Source organism: Bactrocera tryoni, chromosome 4 (genome assembly GCF_016617805.1).
Source record: "Bactrocera tryoni isolate S06 chromosome 4, CSIRO_BtryS06_freeze2, whole genome shotgun sequence".
Taxonomy (NCBI): Eukaryota; Metazoa; Arthropoda; class Insecta; order Diptera; family Tephritidae; genus Bactrocera; species Bactrocera tryoni.
The window spans coordinates 78389515-78415205 of record NC_052502.1 but is presented as its reverse complement, the minus strand read 5'-3'; the positions used below and the strand labels follow the sequence as shown (position 1 = coordinate 78415205).

The 25691-nt window shown below is 40.0% G+C and overlaps 3 protein-coding genes across 7 annotated transcripts; 1 reads left to right on the top strand and 2 right to left on the bottom strand.

Moving 5' to 3' along the window:
- Positions 1-1490: 1490 nt before the first annotated feature.
- Positions 1491-2338, bottom strand: LOC120775550. Its single transcript, XM_040105777.1, has 3 exons — positions 2169-2338; positions 1949-2102; positions 1491-1883 (listed from the first exon to the last, which is right to left on the bottom strand). The coding sequence occupies exons 1-3, from the start codon at positions 2299-2301 to the stop codon at positions 1538-1540; spliced, it is 633 nt and encodes a 210-aa protein (XP_039961711.1). The 5' UTR covers positions 2302-2338; the 3' UTR covers positions 1491-1537.
- Positions 2339-2396: 58 nt separating this feature from the next.
- LOC120775542 (N-alpha-acetyltransferase 20) lies at positions 2397-4098 on the bottom strand. 3 transcript variants are annotated; one of them, XR_005705337.1, is made up of 7 exons: positions 3926-4095; positions 3700-3815; positions 3509-3638; positions 3313-3449; positions 3177-3238; positions 2723-2856; positions 2397-2625 (listed from the first exon to the last, which is right to left on the bottom strand). XR_005705337.1 is itself a non-coding variant. In XM_040105766.1 (6 exons), the coding sequence occupies exons 1-6, from the start codon at positions 3976-3978 to the stop codon at positions 2572-2574; spliced, it is 552 nt and encodes a 183-aa protein (XP_039961700.1). In that variant the 5' UTR covers positions 3979-4098; the 3' UTR covers positions 2397-2571. The 3 variants fall into 3 exon arrangements, 2 of the variants coding, with proteins under 2 accessions (XP_039961700.1, XP_039961701.1); XM_040105766.1 differs by lacking the exon at positions 2723-2856 and having other exon boundaries at positions 3926-4098; XM_040105767.1 differs by lacking the exons at positions 2397-2625; positions 2723-2856 and having other exon boundaries at positions 2999-3238; positions 3926-4094.
- A 490-nt stretch (positions 4099-4588) lies between these two features.
- On the top strand, positions 4589-25667 carry LOC120775539 (supporter of activation of yellow protein). Of its 3 annotated transcripts, none has more exons than XM_040105763.1 (12): positions 4589-5500; positions 14743-18498; positions 18712-20122; positions 20204-20424; positions 21532-21623; positions 21722-21871; positions 21931-22377; positions 22441-22713; positions 22775-23117; positions 23181-23343; positions 23408-23596; positions 23676-25667. In XM_040105763.1, the coding sequence occupies exons 2-12, from the start codon at positions 14854-14856 to the stop codon at positions 24191-24193; spliced, it is 7452 nt and encodes a 2483-aa protein (XP_039961697.1). In that variant the 5' UTR covers positions 4589-5500; positions 14743-14853; the 3' UTR covers positions 24194-25667. The 3 variants fall into 3 exon arrangements, with proteins under 3 accessions (XP_039961697.1, XP_039961695.1, XP_039961696.1); XM_040105761.1 differs by having other exon boundaries at positions 20201-20424; XM_040105762.1 differs by lacking the exon at positions 4589-5500 and adding an exon at positions 10092-10547 and having other exon boundaries at positions 20201-20424.
- Positions 25668-25691: the final 24 nt, after the last annotated feature.

Below are 25691 nucleotides of genomic sequence, written 5' to 3'. Positions count from 1 at the left end.
AACACACAGTGTGTGCGAAAATGGAAGACTGTAGAGTGGCAGCGACACTACAACGACACCATATGCGCTTGCCTTTTGTCAGCAGCTGTGCGTTTTCTCAGCTCATTCACACACAGCTCGCGTGTTGTTGCTTTGCGGCGACTTTGCGCTTCGGTTGAAAAACTCGATGTATGCCGATAAGCGACAACTGTGTGCGGCATTAATGGCCAACACAAAACAACTACATACACACAGGCGCAATGACAGGGAGCGATGAATAGGCACAACGTTCGTTAATGATTGCTGGCTAAGCTGGTTGCCGACTCATCGCTGGTTCTGGTTACATTGCCGTTTCTGCTGCGACCGCCTATGCCGATGCAAGCATTGTGTATTGTTGCTACGTTGTTGAATGCACAAAAAGCGATGTTGTAAATTGTCGCTTGTTTCGAATTTCCTTTGAATAATCGTTGCTCTGCCTTTCTCATTTTTGAATTTCACATCGCTGACGCTGTTGTTGTTGTTTTGTTGCACATTGTAGACTGTGTGTGTGTGAAATGGAAGGTGTGTGTGCGTGTGTAGCGGTCATAAGTTTTTTTTCTGCCTTTTACTTTGGAACAAGCAGTGAAGGGCAAGCAAAAAGACGGTAAAATAAGAAGCGTATTATAAACGAAGATAAATGGCGAAGGGGCAACGAAAAGGAAAAGGTGATAAATAATGGCCGATTGCGGATACGGAATGCAATAACGAGCGAATGAACGAAGTATTCTAAAATGGAATATGAGCGCACATACATATATGTACATATGTACCTACATATGTATGTATTTGGGAGATATGTACCAGATACTAAGGCTTTAGAAAAAATATATATGTATTTTTCTAGGGAAATTGAGAGATAGGATAATACACATGTGCTATCTATTTCCGAAGAAACCGTTAAACTGCAAATATCTTGTCTTATTACTTATGAATATAAATACACAAATGTACATACATATTTATGTAAGGATATACTATATGTACATATAAACATATTTGTTTTAAAGCAATCAAATAGATTTTTGAACTAAAACGAATTATTTCTCTTACTTACGCCAATAATATTTTCAATTGTCTATGAATTTAATGTGCGAATTGTAGTAGTAATGACAGCTGCTCATAAACTCTCTAGCGCACATAACGTACTTCCGGTAGATATACATACATACATATGTATGTACATACATATGTGTGTATTGTGGTTTTGAGCTGTATATAGGAATTTTTACGTGAGGCTAAAAGGGCCACCAAAGACAAACTGCAAACTGTTTGTTATTCCATATTTTATAACAAATTGGTTAACTTTGAATTGCCAATTCAAAAATGTTTAAATCGACTTTATTCTGAGGAACTTAACCTTCACGTTGTCAACCAGTTAACTCAAACCAGTGAGCTTACTTCCGGTCACATACTGCAAAAGTCGAATATACATACATACATATATAGAATAAAAAAGGGTACCAAGTTCGAAAAGATGTGTTGAAAGCCACGTTTAAAAAGTCGCGCTTATTTTTATTGCTCAATCCTTCATTTCCATGTACATTTTGTAGGTGTAGTTGAGTATTTCCATTTTGAATGCTGTTCGCCGGTGTTGTGGCACTTTGTCGAAAAATTCTTGTATAACAGCCAGGAACGGATCAGCGGACTGTTTGTAGGTGTTTACAAAATTCAAATAATTCTCCACGAGTGTGCGAAAAGTTTCATCCAAATTTGCATACCGCTGTGCATCAGAGCCCAAAGCAACACTAGCATCCTTTAGGGCGTTGGATCTGGGGGTTTCAATTTGTTTTTCTCTTTTGTCGCTGGGGTTCTTCAATTTAGGCTGATGTGTCAGTTGCGAGTTGAGCAATGGTGCGGATTGAGAACTAAAAGTTTAGGTTGTGAACACACAAAAGAAAAGAAACTGAAAAAATAAAACAAACTATTTCACCCTTTTGGTGTCATGCCGGCCGTAAGAAAAAATAGTTGCTCAAAAAATAGCCATTCCTTCTTTGTATGCACATTACCGCCCGTTTTACTTCTTGCGCTCAATTCAATTACAAAACGATCTCTTAAAGACTTCCAACGCTTGCGACAGGCCTCCACTGATTGAGAAGAAGAAAAACTAATAAATATTGGTAGAAGCGGATGTTAATGAACGAAATTTGCACCAGATTCGCCGACATTATTTGACACACAGCTCCAGCAGATATCCTTCTTTCGCTTATTTTTATAGTCCGGATTATATTTATTCCAAAGACATTCGTTTTGCTGAATTTCTCTAATTAGTTTTTCCTCCAACATTTTTTCTGCTTTTTTAATTAAAATTTTCGTTGCAACACATAATTTGTCCTATGGATGTTTGATAATACTTCTAAAATACAAAACAAGTGTTCGAATATGTACATACATATATGTATAAGTATGTAATAATTTTAATAAAATCTTCTGAAGTACATATATTTATAAAACCAAGAACTGATATGAATGATGTCTAAAATAAATTAGCATTAGCATTTACATCAGTTGTGATACCATGGACTTGCAATTTTTGAAACCATTTCAACATCGACTTTAATTCGAAGATATGTGCATTTGGTTTGCTTGGTGTAGTTGATGTGTTGTTATCTGCAAAAAATTAAATTCTTAATAAAAATTTTAACTTTAAGTAAATTTAATGCTCAATTTAAACACACGCATATACATTTATGAATAATGAATTTACCTTGTTATGGTTAGAATGTGTTATGTTGTGGTGCATTATTTACTCTTGGAAAAGCATTTCATAGCTCATGCCTTTGATTTTAACTGTTTACTAGTAGATATACATATGTAGATTGCAAATAATTAGTTACAGCCCTAAGAGCAGAATTAATGGTTTTAAACAAATGGTTATATAAACATGTCTATTACAAAAATACAAAACAGTAGGCGCGTTAACAGCTTTTATAGAAATGCGGAAGCAATTGACGCCAACGAATTAGCCACATTTGAGAAGGAGTAGTTTTGATTTACAATTTATTTATTGCATGTATGTAGTATATAGGTTTGTTCTGACTTTTGTTGGTAATGTTTTGTATGAATTATTTTGTTTAAGGATGCTCGTGTGTTTTATGATGACCGCAAGCAGCAAAAATGCACATTTAAACTCAATTGGTATCTAAATCTTCCAGTCGTACCGGGTGGGTATATGGTATAATAGATTTCTTTTCTACATCTCGCGAGAGTGCCTTCCTCATGTCTAGTTTAAAAATTCATAGAATTATTTAAAATTATTTACATATGTTTGAAGCTTATAATCGCGTTAAAACCTACCATAAGCATCTTCGTCGTGATCGCCAGCGTAGTAATCAAGTATAGTACGATAAATTATGTAGCCCAAATTTTGGTACATATTGATTGCTACCTGATTACTCTTGCGCACAAAAAGATCAACGAAATAAGCACGTTTTCTAAAAAATGTAAAAGCTTGTATAGTAATAACATATAAGTGGAACAGAAATATGCATACTTTTCGGAGACATCTTCCAGGAAATTCATAAGTAAAGCAGCTAAGCCTAGACGTCTGTAGTCCGGTGAAACGGTCAAAGCAGTTACATGACCGTGCCAATTTTCCATATGACCTTCAACCTTGCCCATAACTGTAGTTGCAAACAAAATATATATCGACGAGTATCACTCATTTCAAAGCTTTGTACTTACTGTAACCCATTATTTGCCCACTTGGGGATTCAGCTAATTGGAAGTATTCAGGCCATCTAGCCAAATATTGTGTATAAAACGAAAGGCCGTAAGTTTCGGTTAGTGGGTCGAAGTTACTGCGAAGGGTCAAAAATCACATTTATTGTAAAAAATAAGTTCGTTTGTTGAATAAATCGGACTGAATCACAAACGGAGCGATGAAAACCAAGTATCGCTTTCTACTTACACATTATTGAATTTGAAGAGGTCATCGCAGGTGAATGGGCGTAATGTAGTCATTTTTCAAATAAAAAATGTAAATATTTATATTGAAAAGTAATCGTGATTTAATTTTTTGTGCAATGATAAATTTGCACGTTCAACACAAAAACAGCTGTTCAACGCTTCAACTAGAGAGAGCCCTATAAATCAGTTGTTTAAAAAATGAGAGAGAACTCTGAGAACAGTGTTGCAGTTTTTCCCTCTACATATTTACAAAAATATATATTTATAGTATAGTAATTCGATTTTTTTTAATTGTTTGAATTTTCATTCTAGAAAAAAACCAGAAAGCGTATTGAAAATTTACACTTATCTGTTAAATTGTTTACACTTTCTCTTTATTAGAATTATAATTATATTTTAAGCATATGTGAAAATCGAGAGACTTATCTTAAAAGATCGTAATTCTGTTTTATTTGACAAAATGGTGACTTTTTTATGAGGATAAACATTTCTAGGATTTAAAACTATCTGGGTGGACTTTTCGTTAAAACGTTTAATTTTTGTTAATTACTTGGCCATATTTAAGGGCTCTGTAGCGCTTTACATGTGTAAAAAAACACATGCCTGGCAATGCTGCTCGTCATCATTCATTCGATGTTCAATTTTTGGTGTGACAATTTATTCGCAGCGAAACGCATCGTGTCGCATTTACAGTGTTATTTCAGATCAGATATATTTGGTACAAAAAGAAAGATTTATAAACTAATATTAAGTTGAAAAGTGACAAAAAAAGGCGTAACAACCTTTGTTATAATTTCGAAGGTAGTGATATGAAATATAATAGTAAAAGCTAAATGAAATGAAAGTGGGCCAATAGTGAGTGACGAGAGCGGTGTAGTCGTAAAATACCAAAAAGGCGACCGTAGAACAGCAGCGCGGCGAATAAGTACCAGTGCCAGCAAATTCGTGCTAAGACATAGTAGCTGCTAAAGGAAGTGAGAAGCATAAACAGTGAAGATGAAAAATTCATTGCGGGAAGTTTTAAATTGATTGTGTGCGTTTTGTTACGCGCGAGTTGAGGAGTTATTATTGTGATTTAAAGACGTAAATGAGGAAAAGCATTACATATTCTTTGCAGATACTAAATTGAAAGATAATTTGACAAAAAGATGTGTAAAAATTGCTTCGCTGTGTAGAAAAATTGTGCCAGACTTGCAGGTAACCAATACAAACACCGAGTGTAACACACAAACAAACTCACACTCACAGTGGGTTCTTGTCTCGTGCGCCACGCACTGTTTTCATACAAATTGTCGGAGGTATTCGTTGGATTACATGCGCATTCGTTGTTCGCTTTCAAATGTCGGTTGATAGCTAAAATTACTACTCTAAAATTTATGATTTATGTAAAACAAACACTATAAGGAAAATATTACAAGTGCTAAAAGTTGTTATTGAATGAAAAGTGAAGAGATTAATATATTAATAAGTTTAAGTGAATTAATACCACTAAATACAACACAACGAACATACACAAACACAAGTCTCGCCATTTCATATGTTAGCATTGTATTCTTCAATGTGCAAAGCTAAAATGGTGAGTATTTCTTTGCTATTATTTTTGTTGTTTTGCATTTTTTGTTGGCACCATGCTCGTTCGTCGCGCGCGAGGAGACGCGTTATTTGATTATGGTATGGTGGGTTTTTCAACGAACCGGTGGGGAGTAGTGCGTGATAAGAAGGGGAAAAACATTGTAATTGCTAATGATCTGTATTATAATAAAAATAAAAGAAATGTGATACATGATCACACATTCACACATAGTTATACAATAATATGTAGATAAAGATAAATACAATTATTGTAATATGAGATATAATCATATTGGACCATAAACGGTGTTACACAGTATGCTTGGATAACTGTATATAGAATAAAAACGTTAGCTACCTTTTGCTGATTCGAAATTCGTATTGGCCTCCTCATGTGAATAATAATATTTGTCTTACAAAAGAGCCTAGCTGTATGCCCAGCATTGTGCAGAATTTACAGTAATTGTTTAATTAATTGTGTTTCAATTATGTGCATATTGTCAATGTACCGTTATCGAATAATACCACCTTAAAAATAACGTTAATGACGGAAGAAATTACTTGTTGAAATATGATGATTTATAACACAGACAAAGGATAAGATACTAGAAGTGTTTTATTATTTAAAGAAAAGCTTTTTGTTTGGTCACTTGCAAAGGGTTGAACATTCAAGCTAGCATCACCTTCATTTCAGTAAGTTCACCACACTTGAGTTGTTATACACTAAAATTCCCCGCTTCTCAGTATTTTCTCTAAACAATCACAACATTTCTTCACTTTCACAAATTTCTCCACACTGCATTCCCTCGTTTGTTATTTTTTCTTTCGCTTCACAATGTGTGTGCTTCCCCTACATAGGGTTACTTAACGGACGCGCGCGCGTTTTGTAAAGTTATGTCGACCCTGCTACAATCAAGGCACACAAGTCAATGGCGCTAACATTTGCTGCAGAATACAAAACCAATTGACAATACGATACTTTATTATATGTATGTATATACCCATCTACAAGTATAAATTTTATGCGTTTGTATGTATAGAAATAAAAAGATACATTTTTGATGTATTCTTTTAAATGCAGATGTGCTGGAAGGCATTAAAGAAACATGGTACATTTAGGTGGAAGCGTGGTTATTCATTGGAAACATTCTCCATTTATCAGACGCAAGTAAAACCCGACAATAATCGGGGAGTGCGAGGTAGCCTTAAATCCAGCTGCCCTAGAGTGCGTAAAATGCATTTACTTGCAATGCCCGGCTGAGGCTCATCGATACTTTATTGATTTTGAGGTGAAAAGTGCATTGGCATTTGTCCAAATGAAACTCAACTTTATGATTCACGAATAATGTAAGAAATACTCAAAATGTTTACTTTTTGTTGTATTGTATGCATACCTACATACATACATACATATGTAGGTATTTGAAGTTTTCAATTATTTTTAAGGGTTATTTCCTATTATGGTAGAGTTTTCAAGCTAATTCTATAATATTATTCGAAAGACAATAGTATAGAATATATATAGATAATTTTATTCTGACAAATGTTAACTACCGAATGAGATTAGTCAGTGAAATTCCCCAAAATGGACAGCTCCCATAACTAGAAAAATTTTATAAACACAACGTTTTCATTAATATTATCATACAAAAAGAATACCCATAACCAGGCATGAGACTTTTTTCAATGACGCGTCCACTATTTTCGTAATAGTATGTACATATTTCGTTTAAAACATCTCTGATAAGCGGACAAGATTTCAGAAAAATTTTCAAGCAAAAACAAAGGATAATTGACATTCATTCACTGCTAGTTGACATGGCTCGCATTAATTAGTTTAGTAGAAATATATGTAGTTCTTTCTGGATATTGTAGCAGGTTAAACTCTACTTATCCAGAATAGACCCCGACATATCCAAAATATGTCCTGCCTGCAATGAGTCTCCGCATGACACTCGGCACCTCTTTGCATGTCCCGGAAACTCCACTCATCTGACACCCTTTTCCCTTTGGTCCAACCCTGTCGAAACAGCACGTTTCTTGGGCCTCCCGTTAGATGACGCCGACGACAACTTAGATAGTCCTTACCATCCTAAAGGGGATTAGATAACCGTTAAAACAACAACAACATTGTGACAGTCCGTGTCCGGGCATGAGGAATTACACTGTACATGTTAACGAATTACTAATTATTTACAGTTACTTCGCAAATCTTGTGAAATCACAATTTATTGTAAATATTTGTCTACATGCATACATATGTACGTTTGTACATTGGTATTTTTTTGTCCATGTGTGACTTAAACATATTTGCGATTCTCCCGCTTCTTTCGCTTATCCAATTTTTATGTTTAAGAGTTTATATGTACATATGTATGTTGCATTCGTGTTTTATTTTTAGTTTTCCACCCTTTTTGTTTTCGTTATATCTCTTGCTTTCGCATTTGATATCACTGTTTGCTTGTAAACATTGTGTATTTTTTGAATTTTCCGGCACGAAACATTTTTGATGCATAGCTTTGTTTTCATTCAAATCCCGGTGCACCAACAGTAATAAATACTTGAAAGAATAATTTGAAGTTGCAATCAGCCACGCCCATTGACACGCATATTACCTTTATTATAGTCTTTGTATTTTATCTGTCAGGAAGATAATAATTTAATTTAATCGAGTTGATTAAATATATGTATGTACATAAAGTACAGATTTTAATGTGCGAAAAATAATTCAAAGATCAATATTTTGGAAACTTTATAATGGGATTTTAAATCAACAAAACTTATTAATTATAAAATAAGATCAAAAAGGTATAAGTAAATAGATAAAGCACATTTATATGAATAAATTTGTATTTGCATGTATTAGTGCATGTCTATTTATTTTTGATGTTTAGTTAATTTTGCATTTGCCTTTGCTACGCTCAGCATTCCAACTATCTTTATTTTTTAATATTTGAATGTATGTATGTACATACATAGCTACGAACACAATAGTGAAAACGAAATCTTCTTAGGGCAACACCAATACACACACATAACTAGCCCATCAGCTGAGGAGCTTGTTGGAGGTGTTTTGTGCAGCAGGTTTTAATGCAAATGCCTTCATAAGGGCGCCCAAACGTTTAAAATATTACTAGTAGTTCGAGTGGTATTCCCTACTTTTGTTGATAGCATTTAGTGCAAGTTGTCTGGAGTGGTTTATACTTTAGATACTATGAACCCTACCTACTTCGCTCATTTTTTTTTTCTCAAACATCGCTACAGCAGAGGGGGCTCTTTGTTTTCTGTCTTTACGTTTTGGATGCCGCGATTTCTGTATTTGCTCGACATGTTGCATTCATATTGTTGAAATTGCAATCGTCAATTTGACTGTCGGCTGGCTGGACGTTCGCTCATGTTATGTGTTATGTACCTATCTCAAGTTATATGGTTGCCGAAACGAGTAATGAACATTATTTTGATGTGCATATTTGTAATAACATTTGTATTTATCCGTGTGTAATATTGTTTGGTATCTGTTTAAAATGTATGATAATCGTGTTCAACGAGGCTAATTCGTCATACTTGAACACAAGTTGTTGGTGCATTCGCTACTGCAGTCAACGAAGTCAAGTTTTGTTTATTAACAGTGAAAAACGCGAAATTTGTTCTGAATTGTTACCATAATACGCTAATGCACCCACATTGACGCCTCGGCATTCGCCAGACGAAGTATTAGGCAGCGAATGAGATTTGTTAGCTGTTGTCTTTTGTGTATATTTGCGAATGCTTATTATATGTATGTTTTTATTAGAGCTCTGCTCCGCCGTTAACATCTCACTATTGTACGTTTCTCTACTAGCGCACATACACACGTGTCTACTAACATATTTATATTTGTATCTTTGCGATGCCTTTTGACATGCCTTTTAGAGTGAACATAATTATATGTGTATGTGTGCTTGCAGGCGCTCAAGTATCTTTTGATTTCTTTGTCGCAGCGGTTACCTCTGCTGCTCGCCGCTTCGTGAGTTGCTTTTAAGTTTAAACATATTTTGGTGGCATTTAACAGATTCCGTTGTTGTTGCTACACTCTTATATCTATCCTATACACACATAAATTACGAACACACACATGCCTGTATACGAATGACTTTGTATGAATATTTGTCTATCCACATGCTACTTGTTTCTGCCATGCATCGTGTTTTATTCATGTTCGCACTGTGCACGTGCTTCGTATTGCCCGTGCTACGATCGTGAGGTCTCTGCGCGCTCGGTTTTCGTCGTCACCCAACCATTCTGCCCCTGTTGCCTTGCACTGGCTGGTCGTTACTAGCACTTTGCTGCTCAAACCTACCCCTCACGCTGCCTGCTCGCTGTGGCCAACGTCGGTTATAGCTGGCGTCGTACGACATTCGTTGCTTTATCGCCACCGTTTTTTGTCAAATACTTTCGCTGTGTTTATCGCTGGCTCTGCTTCATACAGCTTCGTACGCTGGTTCGTACGATTCGTTCATACGTTGCGCACTGGTTCGTTGGCACAGCATTGAAAATTTCACAGCGTATATTTAACAAAAAATGATACAACACAATTTTTCCTCTGCAGGCAGCTCATTTTCGTTCTCGTTTTCGGTTTCGAAGTTCAACGTTTTGAAACGCGTGTAGTGCAGTGTGTTACGTTTGCGTTTACGCGAAGTTCATGCAGTTTTCAGTTAATCGAGTGCTAGAAAAATTCGATAAAAGTCTTGACGTATCAATCCTCGCTTCTATATGATATATAGTGAAGGTGGAAATTATGACAAAATAGTAGTCATCGCTTTGCTTAGAAATCAGCTTTGCTTGCAGACGTTAATGGTGTGATGGTGAATACATAAAAATTCATACGCTCACACAATTTTACATAGTCATGACCACATTTGTCTTTACGCACGGTGTATGTTCGTAAAAGAGGGTGGTGAGGGAGCTGATACACTCAAGTAGAATAAAACATAACTTAAGGAGGATAGAAAGTCTGTTCTCAAACGTAAAAGTGCTAACAAGCCGCATAATATGTATATAAATTTCAGTTGGTGAGTTTTTGTGTATTTAAATTATAAGTTTTTGTGCTGAATGTTAAAAGAAAATGTTTTGAATTATGGTATATAAAGTGTTATAAAAAGTAATGAACAAAGAGCGGCCGCGACAAGTGCAGTAACTGAATTTCAATGCTGTCACCGATACATCTCTTTTGTGTCCATAATACTACATGTGTGTGTAAAAATCCAACTTCGTGTAACAGTTTTCTTACACAAATAATTGAATGTTGTCAATAAAAATTCGTCACTCAAAGCCTTGAAAAAGTTTTAAGAATACAATATTCTACAAATCATTGTTGATCTCGGCAAATTCTTCTTCTCAAGCTCCGCGAAATTGTGTTAAAATTACATGTTTACTACTTTAAACTAGTGCATGTGTACTTGTGGTTTGAAAAGTATTTTCGTGAGCTCAGATTGTTCATAAGCCATAATCAAATTAATTTTATACATACATACATGTATAAACCTTACAATTAAGCCTTACCAAGGTCAGCATATAAGCTGCTAAGCACACATTAGACAAAAAATATACAAAACAGTATTGATATCATATACATATGTACATAGTATTGCCACTAGGCTAGGCTAATGATTGAATAGCCATAATCATATATGCCACCTTGTGCAATGTATTTGTTGCTTTCGGCAAACACCTGCACATGCACATAAATACAAATGTTAAACAATCAAATATTACATTTTAATATTATATGTATTAATAAATTTTCATATCCACTTGTCTACTTATTTTTATTTGCTTGCAAATTGCTCTCAACTTTATTACAATTTTCAATATACATTTCGTATCATTATTTTCTAATTTTTATGTTGATGGCGTCTATCGCGGTAAGTGATTGCTGCGCCGGCCACATGAGTTTTATAAACAAGTAGAAATATGTGTACATATCTGCATACATATGTATGTAAATATAAATAATAGTGTTAAATTGTTCTCGTATTTGTTTCTCAGATACTTTTTCATAACAGAAAGAAAACGTTAAACATTTTTTTCTGTGACTTTAAACGGCTTCAATTTTTTTTATCGTTTTACATGCCCTTTTTTATTATTTTTTGGGTAATTGTCAGAATATACATACATATATAATATATGTACATATGTACATATGTAATAATTTTATGGAGATACATTTTTGTATGTATTTAACTTGGTTAAAAAAACACTTTTTGCTTAAACATAACATTTATTGCTATATGCTGCGCTTTGACCTTAAAATCGGCTAAATATTTTAAGTTTGTTTTTAAATGCTCCCAAACTTGTGTGGGGAATATAGTAAGCACTCTTTGCTCTAGTTCCTTACTGAAAACTAAGCACTTGCTTGTTACCTTGCTTGCTTATAAAATAAATTAACCTTGACTTGTCTTAACAGGTCTGCCAAAAATAGCGCTTCCTTCCCTTGGGTCAATAAAGCACCGTTCCTATGACACTTACTGCGCTTGTAAAGTTCCTTGCATGGGGTTTCAGTTGCCCAGCTGTCTGGCTGCGGTTTCTGTTATCATCTTCGTCATCACCGCAAACGTTGTCGGCATTATTCGTTCTCACCGTTAGTACCGAATTCTTTTTGTATGGCCTCGCTTATCAAGCCGCCAAACGCGTTGCGTACAAAACCAAAAGCCATTCGCTATGGTTAACTAAATGGAATTTTTCATAATAAAACGTATCTGCCGAAGCTGTTGCCTTTGCTTTTGTTATTGCAGGTGCTTGCCAATGTGAAAGTGTACGGCGGTTAGTGAGTATGACTCTAAGCTTGACTGTTTGTTGTGCGGGTGAATGACCCGAAACCAAAACATTGCGCGCAGCGAGAAGATGCAACAATTGTGCGTTTGTTTGCTCATTTTCTAGTTCCGCACGTTCATTCATCATTTCCTCACTCACTCACGCGCCAGCCATTCATACATTTGGTTTTGATAATATGGTGTTGGTTGTGGTAGAGGAGGCTGTGGTGGAGGATGTGCGACGCTTAGCAGCGTTTTATTCTCGTCACTGTTCCCTAAATGGCTGTCCGTCTGGCGGTCGGCCGACAGGTTGGTCGGTATGTCATGTCTGGCGCTTGCTAATTTTGGGGTCGTACAAGTGTAAGTGCTCGGATTTCTTGTTGCTCGGTTAGTTGTACGTTCGGATGCGCTCGGTAAGTTATATCGTTTGGTCGATAAGGGCACACACCGATTACTGCTTCGATTAGCTGCATTGCTGGCAGCTGGGTATCGACCCATCATAGTCTTAACGTTTTCTCGGCTTTTTCGTTTCCTGCAGCGTTTCATGTTTGTTGTGCTCGCTTGTTTATTCAAGTATATTGTTTTGCTCGCAGCGTTCGTTGTGCTGTAAAGGTGGAAAACAGCGAACGTTAGCAACCTTTGCTTACTCCCAACAGACAAAAATAACAAGACATTTTTTGGGGTTCCCTAATACACAGCACATATCTTCCAGCTCCAAATACTTTGGCAGTTAGGTCATTAGCGAATTTTTTATCATTATTCGTATTTCAAATTAGCGTTTCTTTTAAGAAATAATTTGTTTACATTGAACGCTTCTCGTTTAAGAGTTGTTATTTTCGGCAGTAAATGTAGTTAAGGGGTCGTTCCTTTGAGGTACAAATAAAATGGCCAATGTGGCTTGGACGCCTGTCTACAATTATTTATATCCTGAATATATTCTCTATTGGAGACTTCATTCTTCAATCGAGTTTTTCGTAAATCCTTGAATCGGATCATAAGTTGTGACCAGTTTAGGACCGATAAGTTCGTTGTTGAGCTTGTCCAATTGTCTCAAAGTAATTTTCTAGCACCTGGAATGTGTTCTTAAGGATTGAGTTATGGATTTTTTGTGACATTTTCATAGAATATATTTTTGCAGTAAAAACTAGTTTGTATATCCCCTGGAGCCTCGTCACAGTTTATCCTTTCACTATTCTTCCTTCAGTTTCACAAATACCGTACGAAATTTTGCAAAGCTTTAGCCTTTACTAGCACGAGTCTACGGACTTCTATTCAATTAAGCGTATTTACTGATGCCCGTACGTGCTGTTGTTGCTTCGGGTAGTTGTGTTTCGCTTGGAGTTCCATTTGCAAATGTGATAGCATTTGCCTCGGCTTGACTGCTTTGCCATTGGTTTGGCGAACTGGTTGGCTGTGTTTGCACTGGCTGTAGACGACACGACACGACCGTGGCTGGCCAGCAGTAGCGGCAATCGCGCGCCTGTTGACACGACGAATATTTTAATTCATGGTAAATCAAAGAATCACCTCACTTTTGAATATTGTGGCTGCTCTCCGTCGATTTGTCGAACTTTCGGCGCGCGCCTAGGCGAAGGGGAAGCCAGTCAGCCTGTGGTGGCGTCATCGTTACAGCAGCAGTAAGTAGCTGTTAGCTGTAGTATATAAACGAACTGCGCGCTAGACTGGCTGTGCTACGCGCGCGCCAGAGAGTGAGTGAGAGCGTACAAAGTGTGCATGCATTGAGAGCACAACGATGCCGCGGCGTCGGCTGGGGCGGCGAGTGTATTTGATAAGGTGAAGAATCCAAAGGCAAGGAATAGAGCACCGAACCAACTATCAAGAGCAGCAGCAGTAGCAGCACGAAGCTACAACATCAGCTATGAGCGCTTAGTGAACAGCTGATGCGATTACGTTGTTTCAAATGCTACTACGAGGTGAAACAACGGTAAACAGCCGCTGCTGAAACACTTTAAGAACCAAAACGCTGTGCTCTTTTGTTATTTTGCTTTTTTTGTTTTGCTCGCGACATTCGCCGGCTGGACCTCGTCGTCTGTCTGCCAGTCAGTCCGTTTGACCGGCAATGCGACTCTTCGCATATCGTGTGAAGTCGTAGCGGCAGACGCAGCGCACACGTGTGGATTCCCCGACTTGATGACAACTACGTCTATGATGCGCGCTGCTTAGTTAGTTTGTCGGCTGAATAGCAGACGCACGACGCGATCTCAACGTATATTTTGTGTTTTTTTGTGTATTTTTTATTCATAGGATGAATTTCTGGTGACAACAACGAGTTTGGGATGCGTCGGTGGCTATTAATATCGCTTTTCTTAGTCCAATTTTTAATATTGAATTTGTTTGATCTGTGATAGATTTCTTCTTTGTGTCGCTTATATGTACGTTCCTTTTTGGTATATATTTCTAATAGTAGAAATACTTTTTTTTTCGTCTATTGCAGGAAGATATGACGCTCTTCTTACGCTAACTGATCCGAAAAAACGTCAAAGCGCGGCTCCGATTGGATTTGACATCCATCCCAATACTTAATCAAGGAAGAGGCAGCTAAGCAATGAATGTTACAAACAACCAGGCGCCCGAAGATTCACAGATCCCACAGAACAATTCGTACGCCGCCAGTAGAAGAATCAATCATAACCAAAACTCCGCTCTGGCTCACGTACAGGCCAGTAACCAAAGTGCTGAAGAAGACCAGGAGCAAATTGTCACTTCGACTTCGTGTGAGACGCATATAAGCGCTACCGGTCATTTGCCGCGTCTGGAGGCATTGATCACATCGCCGGCGCGCATCACCAGCTCCACCGGGAATGACTGCAGCTCCTCACCGCAGCGTGTGTTGTCCACGACGTGCAGCAGTAGCAGCAGTGGTGGTAGCGGCAGTGGCCGACAATCTACGCATAATCGCGGCGACATAACAACGGATGCCTCCAGCGAGGATGAATCCCAATCGCCACATCAATCGACGCAATCCTCTTTCATTGGCCGAAGTTTAGTGAAACCGGGTGCACGTGCGGTCCAGGCATTTGTTCGCGCAATACCCACTGCGTTGGACTCGGTGATGCCGACAACTTCTGCTGCAGCGGCGACACGTTCAGCAGGCGCTCGAAGTGTGGATACGGAACTGATGCGCGCAGTATATTCTGCGAGCAGCAACAATAATAACAAAATTAGTATTAGTAATATAAGTAACGGTAGTTTAGAGCATAGGAACGGCGACAGCGACAATACGAACATGGTTGCGCGCGAACAGTCAACCACCACCGTGGCCTCAAGCGGCGACACCAATGCTGTTGGTCATGCAACGAGTGTGGCGGCTGGCAGTGGGCAAGGTCAAACAATGCAAACCGAGCACAACACCGAAACACACAAGATCATACTGAAATTACCCAAATCAAATGCTACGAGCGTTAATACACGCTCCAGTGAATCTCATAGCAATACCGATACGTTGAGTGGCTGTGACGGCATTGCCGGCTACAGTGGAGCTGAATCGGCTCGCAAAGTCGAGCCACTCAAAATTAATTTACATGCTCACAACAGCAGTAGCAGTACGAATATAGTTCCCAAAATCACAATCAAACCGATCGTGAAGAAGCACAACGATGTCGCATCCTCGGATTGTTCATCTTCGGCCGAAGATGAGGCGGTGATTGAGACCTGCAGCGCACGGGTCGGCGCACAAATACCGAAATTGACCATAAAGGGGTCAACAGTCGTCGGTGGCTGTAGCGATGAACCGCATATTGTTCCCAAATTGACAATACGTTCTGCCAATGACAGCTCAGACAGCTCAGTAGTGCCCAAGTTGACAATCAAGATGTCCGATTCGCAAAGCAATTTGCATAACAATAGCAGCATCAGCCAATTGTCACCAGCCACTTCGGGGGTGCACAGTGCCGTTACAGCAAAATCACTGACGGACCACTCACCCCCGCCACTGCCAAAGCTCACCATAAAAACATCGCTGGACGGGACGAGCGAGTCAATAATGTCAACGATATCGCCGGCATCCTCATCTTCGTCATCGTCGAGCACATCCTCGTCCACAGGTTTGCCGTCCCTATCTTCTGGCACCGCCTCGTGCAGTGTATCAAATGCTACCGCCTGTTCTGTGCCTAAGTTGACTATAAAAGCATTGCCGCCCAAGCATGAGGAGCTGGTGCCAAAGTTGACAATCAAAACAAGTGCAGCTGGCGCTTGTGTGAGAACATCAGCGGCCAACGCTCCTACAGATACAAATACTGAGGTTATTGAAGCTGGCAGTTGTAGCAGTAAAATACCCAAATTAACGATCAAAACCGGTCAGGAACACGCGGTGATTATAACGCAACACAACGACACCTCCAACGCGCAAGTCATACCAAAGTTGACGATCAAAACTAAATCATTGGATGCGGAAGAGTCGCTCAGCGACCTAAGCGAGGACCCGGCACCGCCTCCGGAGAAGATACCCAAGATTACAATAAAGACGCATGAACCAGCACCGGAGGCTACGACCCCCAAATTCTGCATTAAGACCATGCAACAGCAAACGGAAGCGGAACACACACACTCCATTCCCAAGCTGACCATATCTATGGCAAATTTGGAAGGCGGATCAGCACCCCAATCACCTAAACAGTCGCCACTTGTGGTGCGGCAGTTGTCGAGCAGCTCACGCATGCCAGAGTCGCCGGAAAGGCTGCCAAAGCTAATGATATCTCGCCAGGATCCCAAAGGAGGGAACTGTGATGCATCTGTAGAAAAAGTTGTACCCAAGCTGACCATTAAAACCAATAGCCAGGACGGTGGCGGCAACGAATGTAAGGAGAAAATTCCCAAATTGACCATCAAATCGATACCCAACGTAGAGCAGCAATCCTCAGAGGAGAGTGATGAATGTATGAGTGGCGAATCTTCGCCACCATTGTCCTCAGCAGAGGACGCAGCCACTAACAAAGTGGTGCCCAAGCTAACCATTAAAAATCTTTCTTCGCCAACCTTGCGAATGAAAGCTGTGCTGGAGGATAAAACGCAACGTAATGTGTCAAAAAAGTGTGGAAAATCCAGCGAGCTAAAAAACATCGCCGTCGCCGACATAAACGCCACAGCCGGTTGCGGCGTGACGCAAAGGTCGCTGGATACCCAACCAAGTAGGGAGAATATTGCTCACGAACAGTTAGTTAACGGTTTCGAATCTAGTAGCAGTCAAGAGTTCTGCGGTTTCAACAACGACAACACAGCGTTTGCTGAGGAGGATATACAGGAGCCGCGACGCAACTCTGACGACATGGACATCGATGAGGGTTTGCAAAACCACGACCCACAGGTATTCAATAATATTTTTCATGTTAGCAATGGTGACTCGCTACGCATGGATAATACCGAAGAAACGGAGCTAATGCAACCGCCGATGTCAGGTGACGACCTATCCAACGTAGTGGACACTGTCGATTTGACATCCTCGCCATCACCGGGTTCGTCGCCTGCACATTTCACTTACACCGACGCTGATCCGCAAGTAAACGATGCGCAGCAACCGCCACAAGCCACCATATTAATGGAGCGTCTACAACGTGAAATGAGCGTAATACAGACGGCGCCGCCGTTGGATAACAGGCTTCTGCTTAACCAATTGAATTCGCCGCTTAATGCTAGGAAATACGGTGCTCCACCGCCTCTGCAGCCGAAACCATCACAAACACAACAACACGTCCACCAGCAACAGTCACAGGTTCAAAAACAACCACATCTGCCACAACAAATAAGCAATAGCATGAAATATCCGCAACTGACAGAACGGCTAATGGCTAATGGAGCACGAGTCCACCAAAATTCAAACATAATGCACACAGTCGGCAATGCTGCGGCGCCAATGAATAACACAGCGCTGACAAATCAGTTGGCACCGCAAATGGAAAAGGTAATAGATTCCATTGAGATACTGGACACGCCTGAAGGTAGTCCGCGTTTGACGCTGGACGATACCGCTGCGTTGCCCAAAAATCTTCACATAAACAACGAAGATGGTTTGATAAATAATGCCACGGTCAGTGGAACTTATGAGGAGAACAGCTCCGATATACTGAGACGCAACAACAATATCTTGGATAATGATTCCGCAGCAAATGAAATGAATACTATGAACTTGAAGAGACATGCGAACACAATATCCACTTTGATGATGGAAAACAATGTAGAGGAGCACTGTATTGAGGTGAGTGTTTGGAAGGTTAAGAACGGGGAAGGGTGGGGTGTTGACTAATTATAGACTAAGAAGTGGTGTAAAACAAAAATGGAGTTTAGCCAAAGCCCTAATTTGGTTCTATTTCTATAAGTGTAGCTGTAGTGGTTTTTGTATGTGTTTTTTTCTACAAGTATCTTCATATTTATTATAACCTGGAATGTGCCATTTCATTTCTTTGCATAGATCACACCAAACAAAGTTCGTCGCATTGATAGTGAATCCCACACCATGGCTACACTGACCATTCTAACGGACGATGAGTCATCTAACACGAAATTGATCACAACGTCGCCCACCATCTTCGGAGGCAATCATCATGTTGTGGACATCAGTAACGAAGTGGAACCAACCGAGAACTCCACCATCACAATGGATCTCTCCTCTCCGAAGACTTCGATTCATCGTCCGCGCAAACAACGGCATGAACATCTATTGGCAATACCCCTGGACGAAGAGGACTCGCTGCAGTACAACCTGAATAACGCCACAGTCGCCAATTGTTACACAACGAATGAACATTTAGGGTCGTCGAAAGCGGGAGCTGCAACCACAGAGCAATTGACTGCAGCGAACACACCTGCCGCCATCAAGAGACGCGGTCGTCCAAAAAAGAATGCTTTCAATAATGCTGCGACAGCTGCAACTGTGACAACGCCCGCAGCCACTGCCATGTCAAATGACACACCCAGTATTGGTGCTGTCGACACTTCAGCCACTGATGGCGTGTCGAAGTCTCGCCGTGTGGAGCTGTTACGCAAACGTCTCGCTATCGATATGGTGGACGCCGAGCAACCACCAGAGAAACAAGACAGCATAGAAGGGGCAATGGATACGGAAGCGTCGAAGCGAGATCGTGCAGTGCGTACTGGAGCAAGAACTTCTCGGCGTTCGTTTTTACCAGGTGGCGCTATTACGCCAGCATCGAAGATCAAGTTAAGTAACAATGGCGAGGTACCTATAAGGGGTCGTAAGCGTTCAGTGAACGCCTTGTTGGGCGGCAGCGCTGCTATTGGTTCAACAGCACCAGCAAACACCACAATCACCAATTCAGTGTCTGATAGCATTATGTCCGTCCTTAATCACTACGGTGGTTCTAATTCCAGCATCTCTTCTGCCTACTCCAGCAGCTCCATGAGCTCTGCCACTGTGACAACAGCTACTGGCGCCCCAGTGAACGTCGGCGTGCCTACTTCCATTTCGATGGCGACACAAATTGACTTGACCATGTGTTCATCCTCGTCGTCAGCAAGTAATGGCAGCACAACCGCCACTATGACCATAGCTGGCGGCAGTAATGTCGCTAGCAGCGGAACAATAAGTGTCGCAGTACAAAATCAAAGCAGCAGTTCAATGCTGCCACCTGCCACCATACTTTCCTCGTCGGATCCCGTGCCGGATGTGGTCTTCAGACCAAACGATTTCTCTTCGCTTATGGCAACTCAACAGCTGCGGGCAGCGCAGTGTAACACTAGCTTGGAAACGGATCTGTTGCGTATGCAGACAACACTGGACGGCACCAAATTCGATAAAAGCGACGATGACTCAACCAGTCAAGGTGGCGGCGCGTACGGCAGCGGTGCGGATATATCTGGAGGTAAGCATTGATTCTACGGTTTCCTATAAAGTCTCTTGAAATATGTGTGCTTATGACTTTCCGCCTTTTGTATTTTAGAAGACTCTAATACGAGTACAATTTCCACACCCGTTGGTCGCGGTCGAGGTGGACGTGGTCGAGGACGTGGCTCTGGACGTGGTAGCGGCCGCGGCAGTCGCGCTCATCGCTTGGGCCGTGGCGCCAGTGCTGTTGCCAAACAAATTGCGCTCAGTCGACCACGCTGTGTCGGCGGCCTAAAGCATACCCCCGATCCAGAGCGAATGAAAGGCCTCTATAGTCCGGTAAGTGGCTCATTGAATATGCTAAAATGAAATCTTGTTTCGAAATTGGATTTGTTCGTTTTGTATTTAGCGCAATAATATTAATTACATCATAAGTTGATAATTTTTTAAAGTTTTTTTTTGCTCTTAAATATCGCATGGTCAAAGCGAACAAAGCACATAATAGCGGCAGGGCACACACATATGCACATATATAAAGTTGTATCTATGTAGTGTGCGCATCGAATTAAATCGACGAAAGGGGCGTACATTTTCTGCGAAGTTCCTAAGTTCCGACGGCATACAAACGTCATCAGCGCCCTCACACACCACTTTACAAGCATTGCAAGCAACTGAAAAAGTTCAGGTGTGCAAAGCAGCTGCTTTTCTTTGTGTGTGGACTGTGGTGTATTTCGCTTGTGCTCACCATGTTGAATATATTTTGTTGTAATATATATGTGTGTACCCTAAATATGGGGTTTCTCGTAGAGAGGAGAATAGCCTTCCCCAACTATGGAAATTTCCCCTCTGTCGTTTACCCAACATTGAGGGGAATAAACGAACACCGCTTGTGTTTTCGCCTCTTTTCCTTATGTTTTATTTTTATTTTTTTTTTCGTAGCAGTCTGCTGAAGCGATCTCCAGTGAACTAGAGTAACAATTGCCCTAGTAGTAACTGTTAATGGTACAATGCTTTTAAAATATATTTGCAATTAATGAATTAGTTAAGCAATTGCGTCGTTTATTTACATACATATGTACATTCAATGTTCAGAGGGGTTCAAATTTTAAATAACACAATTAAAAATAAAATAACTTATTATATTTTGTTCAAAAAAAGTGTTTATTTCACAAAATACCTTCTTGTTTTATTTTATTTTGTAAATAATTATTTTCGTGTTTATACATACATATATTATTTATTTATTTTTTTCTTGAAGGTTTGGTTTTAATCATTTTTTAATCTAAAAGTTTCAACAAAAATATTATTTCTGAAATAATGCTCTATGACATTTTTGTGATCAATATTATATACATTAATTTTGTCATTGAATAATTTAGTGAACTATATTCTTTTATTTGAAATTATTTTTACTTAAAATCATCTCCCAATAACCTTTTTTCACAGTCCCCTCAAGTATTTGAAGAGGATACCCGTATGAGCGCTGATTTAAGTCAGATTCAAATGCCGCTGCAATCGGAACCAGCAACGCCTATAAGGTAAAATACACACATACATACATACACAGTTTATGTTTACCATATATATCCATATATAAAAACAATCTAACAAATAATTTTTGTTTGCAAACCCGTAGGCAACCTGATTTTCTTAATAATGACGAGTCTCAGTCCTCCGTGGTTAGTACGAGCAGCATTTTGGATCCCAACACTGTGGCCACTGTACAAAATGGCAGCGCTATTAAACGTCCAAAGAAGAAGAAAATGGAAGTTTGCGTTGCTGAAGAGTGAGTAATCACATGCACTTTGGCCGAAAACAAAATCAATATTTGTACTCTATTTTCAGCGCCGAAATTACAGTTGCAGCTATCGCTGAGTATGACTGGCCGCCTCCGAAGGGCTGTTGTCCATCGAAAAATCGCGACACTTTTATGATTCAAGAGCAGGTCGCCTTGTATTTGGGCATTAAAAGCTTCAAGCGGAAATATCCTGATCTGCCGCGTCGCCAAATCGACATGGAGGAGCGCAATTGGCTGCAAGAGAAGGGTTTCGTGTCGGAGCGTATGTGCGACTTGGGCATCACAGCCGTTTGGGCATCGGACATACTCGACATTATGTATACCGACTTCTATGAGAAATACGAGGAGTACAAGGATTTCATCAGGCAAAAGCATTTGCGCGAAATCGAGGCAAAACAGAAAGCACTAGGTCTCAACGTCACTGGCCGTGGACTGCAAGCGCGTGAACGTGCATTGCTTTCGGCCAGTAAATGGAATTCCTACTTCAATAGAAGGTAACTGCAAAAACGCAAAACGTAACAAGAACAAAGAGCACTAACACTAGTTTTGTATTGCAGCCGCAAGGAGGAACGTTTAGCATGTCTGGACTTGCAGACGTTAACGGTGAATGTGCCATTGCCTGCAACAGCACCCACTACAACAATGGTGAATCGCTCAATTGCCGAGGCAGTGACAGAGGCCGCTAAAACCGAGAACATACCTGAGCCACCAACACTGTTGCGACCGCGCATTACTACACCGCCACGTGACGTGGACGCCAGCTACCCAGTAGCTTTAGTGCCGGGTCAGTATAGCGCGAAATACCGCCAGTATACGCCATCAGAGTTGAGGTAAATAAATAAAAAGTCGGAAATGGCACAGGATTAACAGAGTTATATTTTCATTCTACAGTTGCTTCCCGCTTAATACGGTGCTGCAGAACCCACGTTTGCTGGTTGAACGTACGTCACAACACACACAAAAGCAAGCGGCACCTCCAGTGTTAGATGACAAGAAGTTAGCAGACCAGCTCAATGTCGCAGATGAAAAACCTTGCACCCAATCAACGGACACAAAAGCCACAATCGACAATTGCACCGAGGAGAACACAATGACAGGCAACACTCTGCGTCGCAGCGTGCGCTCACGTTCTGCCGCTAAAGCTAATTGTGACGACATCGATGCAGCAGAAGAAGCCGATAGTGCAACAGACTCGGCTATGTCCACTTCGGGCAGTGAAAGTGAAAGCGAATCGGTAAGTCAGCGGATGGCAGAAAACGTGTGGAAGTGTTTAATGAAATTACTGTTTTTTTTATAGGACTCGGATAGCGACTCCGATGGCTGCAACGATGATTCCGGCTCGTCATCGGAGGATGAAGGTGCTCCTCCCACCACGTGCGGCGTGTGCCAGCGTGCACAGCATCGCAATATGAGAAACCTGCCCGAGGTCTTCATAGATTGCTATACATGCCGACGCAAAGGTAATTAAGCGTCTTGCAATTATGCTTGTTGATATTTATATAACTCTTTTGTTTTGGTTTTCAGTCCACCCGAGCTGCATTGAGATGCCTTATCGCATGGTGGCGCGCGTGCGCAACTACAATTGGCAATGCGCCGACTGCAAGTGCTGCATCAAATGCAAAGGTAACAAGGATCAGAATAAAATGCTGTACTGCGAGCAATGTGATCGCGGCTTCCACATTTACTGCTTGGGTATCAAAGCCGTTCCAGATGGTGAGTAAAGCTAAAATATACTCACAATGGCTATGATCCCTTTATAACTCTTACCTTTTACTCGTTTTAATTTAAACAGTTCGTTGGAGTTGTGATCGTTGTAGCTTTTGTATACGTTGTGGCGCCACAAAACCCGACGGCTTGCCACAGCAACCAAACATGATTTCGCCGAATGGCGAGAAAGTCAAACAGATCAAACACAAAAAAGTGAAATGGATTAATGAGTATCGCATAGATCACATTACGAAATTGCGCGAGCATTGCTCCATGCTGTGTGTGCCCTGTGGACGCGGCAAGAACGTGAAACGCGTACAGATAGCCAGTCCATGCGTCAGCAGCGTAACAACAAGCGCAGGCACTTCTATGCCACAACCAGTATCGCCGCCCATCGCCACGCCACAAAAGCAGCTGGTTAAGATCCCGCCACAAACACCATCAACCGTTGCCGGGAGTGCAACAGCAATTGGCAACGCGGCTACGGCGGTTGTGTCGTCGAATGCGAGCAACGCAAGCAGCAAGGGTGCCGCTAACCAGCCGACAGCGAATAAGACGAACGCAGCCGGTACGCTGCCGCCGCCACCGCCCGTTGTTGCCTGAGTGGGGGTGATACGTTACTGCCCTAAGCGTAGTAGCCTGAACGACAGCGATATGTAGTAGCAATAAAGTGCGACCGTGAAGGCGGTGTCTTGAGCGTAATCGGTGTGCATAACTGCTGCCACTAAACCAGCATCAGAATCAGCAGAGAAACGCTCGCAAGTTGAAAGAAGATATTAACATTTGGAATATGATTCACGAAAGAGAAATGTTTTAACAAGTGTAAAGCATATAATTGAAGAATTGATGACAAACTTAACGCCTTTTCATAAACATAACACTTATTTTAGCATTTAAGAACAACAAAATTTAATTCATACTTTTTTAATTAAGTTAAATGTCTAGTTTCGTTTAATATTTAACTATAAGCTAAATTTATGATAAAAACAAACAGTTCGATTCTCCTATGCTACAACGTCAGGCTTAAAGTGTTAATATATCAAATGTATTATAGTGCAAACAGAAATTAATGAACATAGACGTAGAAGGCAAATGTTTACGTACATTTCAGTAAGAAACTATTTCAACAAATTAACTAAGGAGTAATCGATTTGCTGCATGCAAACACAATCATGTATGTAATATATCAAATAATGCACATAAGCGTTGATTTAAGTCCTAAGTAAGCTGAAAACACAAAACAAAAATTCAACAGAATAACAAAATAAAATAAAACCAAACTATGTAAGGCGTGAAATTCACTTTGTATACAACACTGTTTAATAATGAAAAAAAATGTGTATTTAAATATATGCGAGTATAGTTTTTAAATGAAAGTCAAAAGTAAGACGTTGAAAATCGTTTTCAAAGTGGCGGAGTGGCAAATAGTATTCATGCGGTTTTAGCTGCTTAAGTCCACTCAAGTTTATTGAGCAGTGACATGTAAAAAAACGTAAATTTAGCATATCTCCTAGCCCTCTATTTGTGTTTGTGTTCCTCATCTGTTATTTTGCATAATTGAGTTTTTTCATGTAAATATTAGCCAAAGCAATGCTTTAAATGTCCCCACTTTCTCATATGAAGTGTTAATTAAACAATCCATTCATCCATACTAATATTTCGATGTGTGCGAATTTCTATGATTTTGCTGTTACGTTAGCCAACCGCGCTACTCCGCCGAGGATTATTCATGTGTGTTTTTAATCTACGTACAATTTATTATATATTTGTAAGTTGTAGTTAATAACATCCTACAAAAAATGCGTGCAAACATTATATATACATAGTTGATTCCTTCAGGAGTCACGTAAACTTATTTTTTATTATTTAAAAATTAGTTTTAAATCTAAATTAAGCAGGAAAAGGAGAAAACGAATATTAAAACAGTTAAAAAAAAGTATATTAAATAAATAACGGCACTGTGCGCCGTTCAGCATTGGAGTGTGTTGTGCGTTGACATGCCTGGCAGGTTCATTAACTGTAATAAAGTAATTAATTTACCCAAATAAATGCTATGAAGAAACTATATTAATGATAATGACGATGAATATAATAAAAATAA

Excerpts from the sequence above, each read along its gene's own strand:
- LOC120775542 (XM_040105766.1), bottom strand. The coding sequence starts at position 3,978 with ATGACTACATTACGCCCATTCACCTGCGATGACCTCTTCAAATTCAAT. Across the intron at positions 3,239-3,312 it reads TCACGACGAAGATGCTTATG|ACATGAGGAAGGCACTCTCG; the intron begins GTAGGTTTTAAC and ends TTTTTAAACTAG. Across the intron at positions 2,626-3,176 it reads TTATACCATATACCCACCCG|ATAACAACACATCAACTACA; the intron begins GTACGACTGGAA and ends AATTTTTTGCAG.
- LOC120775539 (XM_040105761.1), top strand. The coding sequence starts at position 14,854 with ATGAATGTTACAAACAACCAGGCGCCCGAAGATTCACAGATCCCACAG. Across the intron at positions 22,714-22,774 it reads TATACGCCATCAGAGTTGAG|TTGCTTCCCGCTTAATACGG; the intron begins GTAAATAAATAA and ends TTCATTCTACAG. Across the intron at positions 23,118-23,180 it reads GTGAAAGTGAAAGCGAATCG|GACTCGGATAGCGACTCCGA; the intron begins GTAAGTCAGCGG and ends TTTTTTTTATAG.
- LOC120775550 (XM_040105777.1), bottom strand. The coding sequence starts at position 2,301 with ATGTTGGAGGAAAAACTAATTAGAGAAATTCAGCAAAACGAATGTCTT. Across the intron at positions 2,103-2,168 it reads AAATAATGTCGGCGAATCTG|TGGAGGCCTGTCGCAAGCGT; the intron begins GTGCAAATTTCG and ends CTTCTCAATCAG. Across the intron at positions 1,884-1,948 it reads GCCGGCATGACACCAAAAGG|TTCTCAATCCGCACCATTGC; the intron begins GTGAAATAGTTT and ends CTAAACTTTTAG.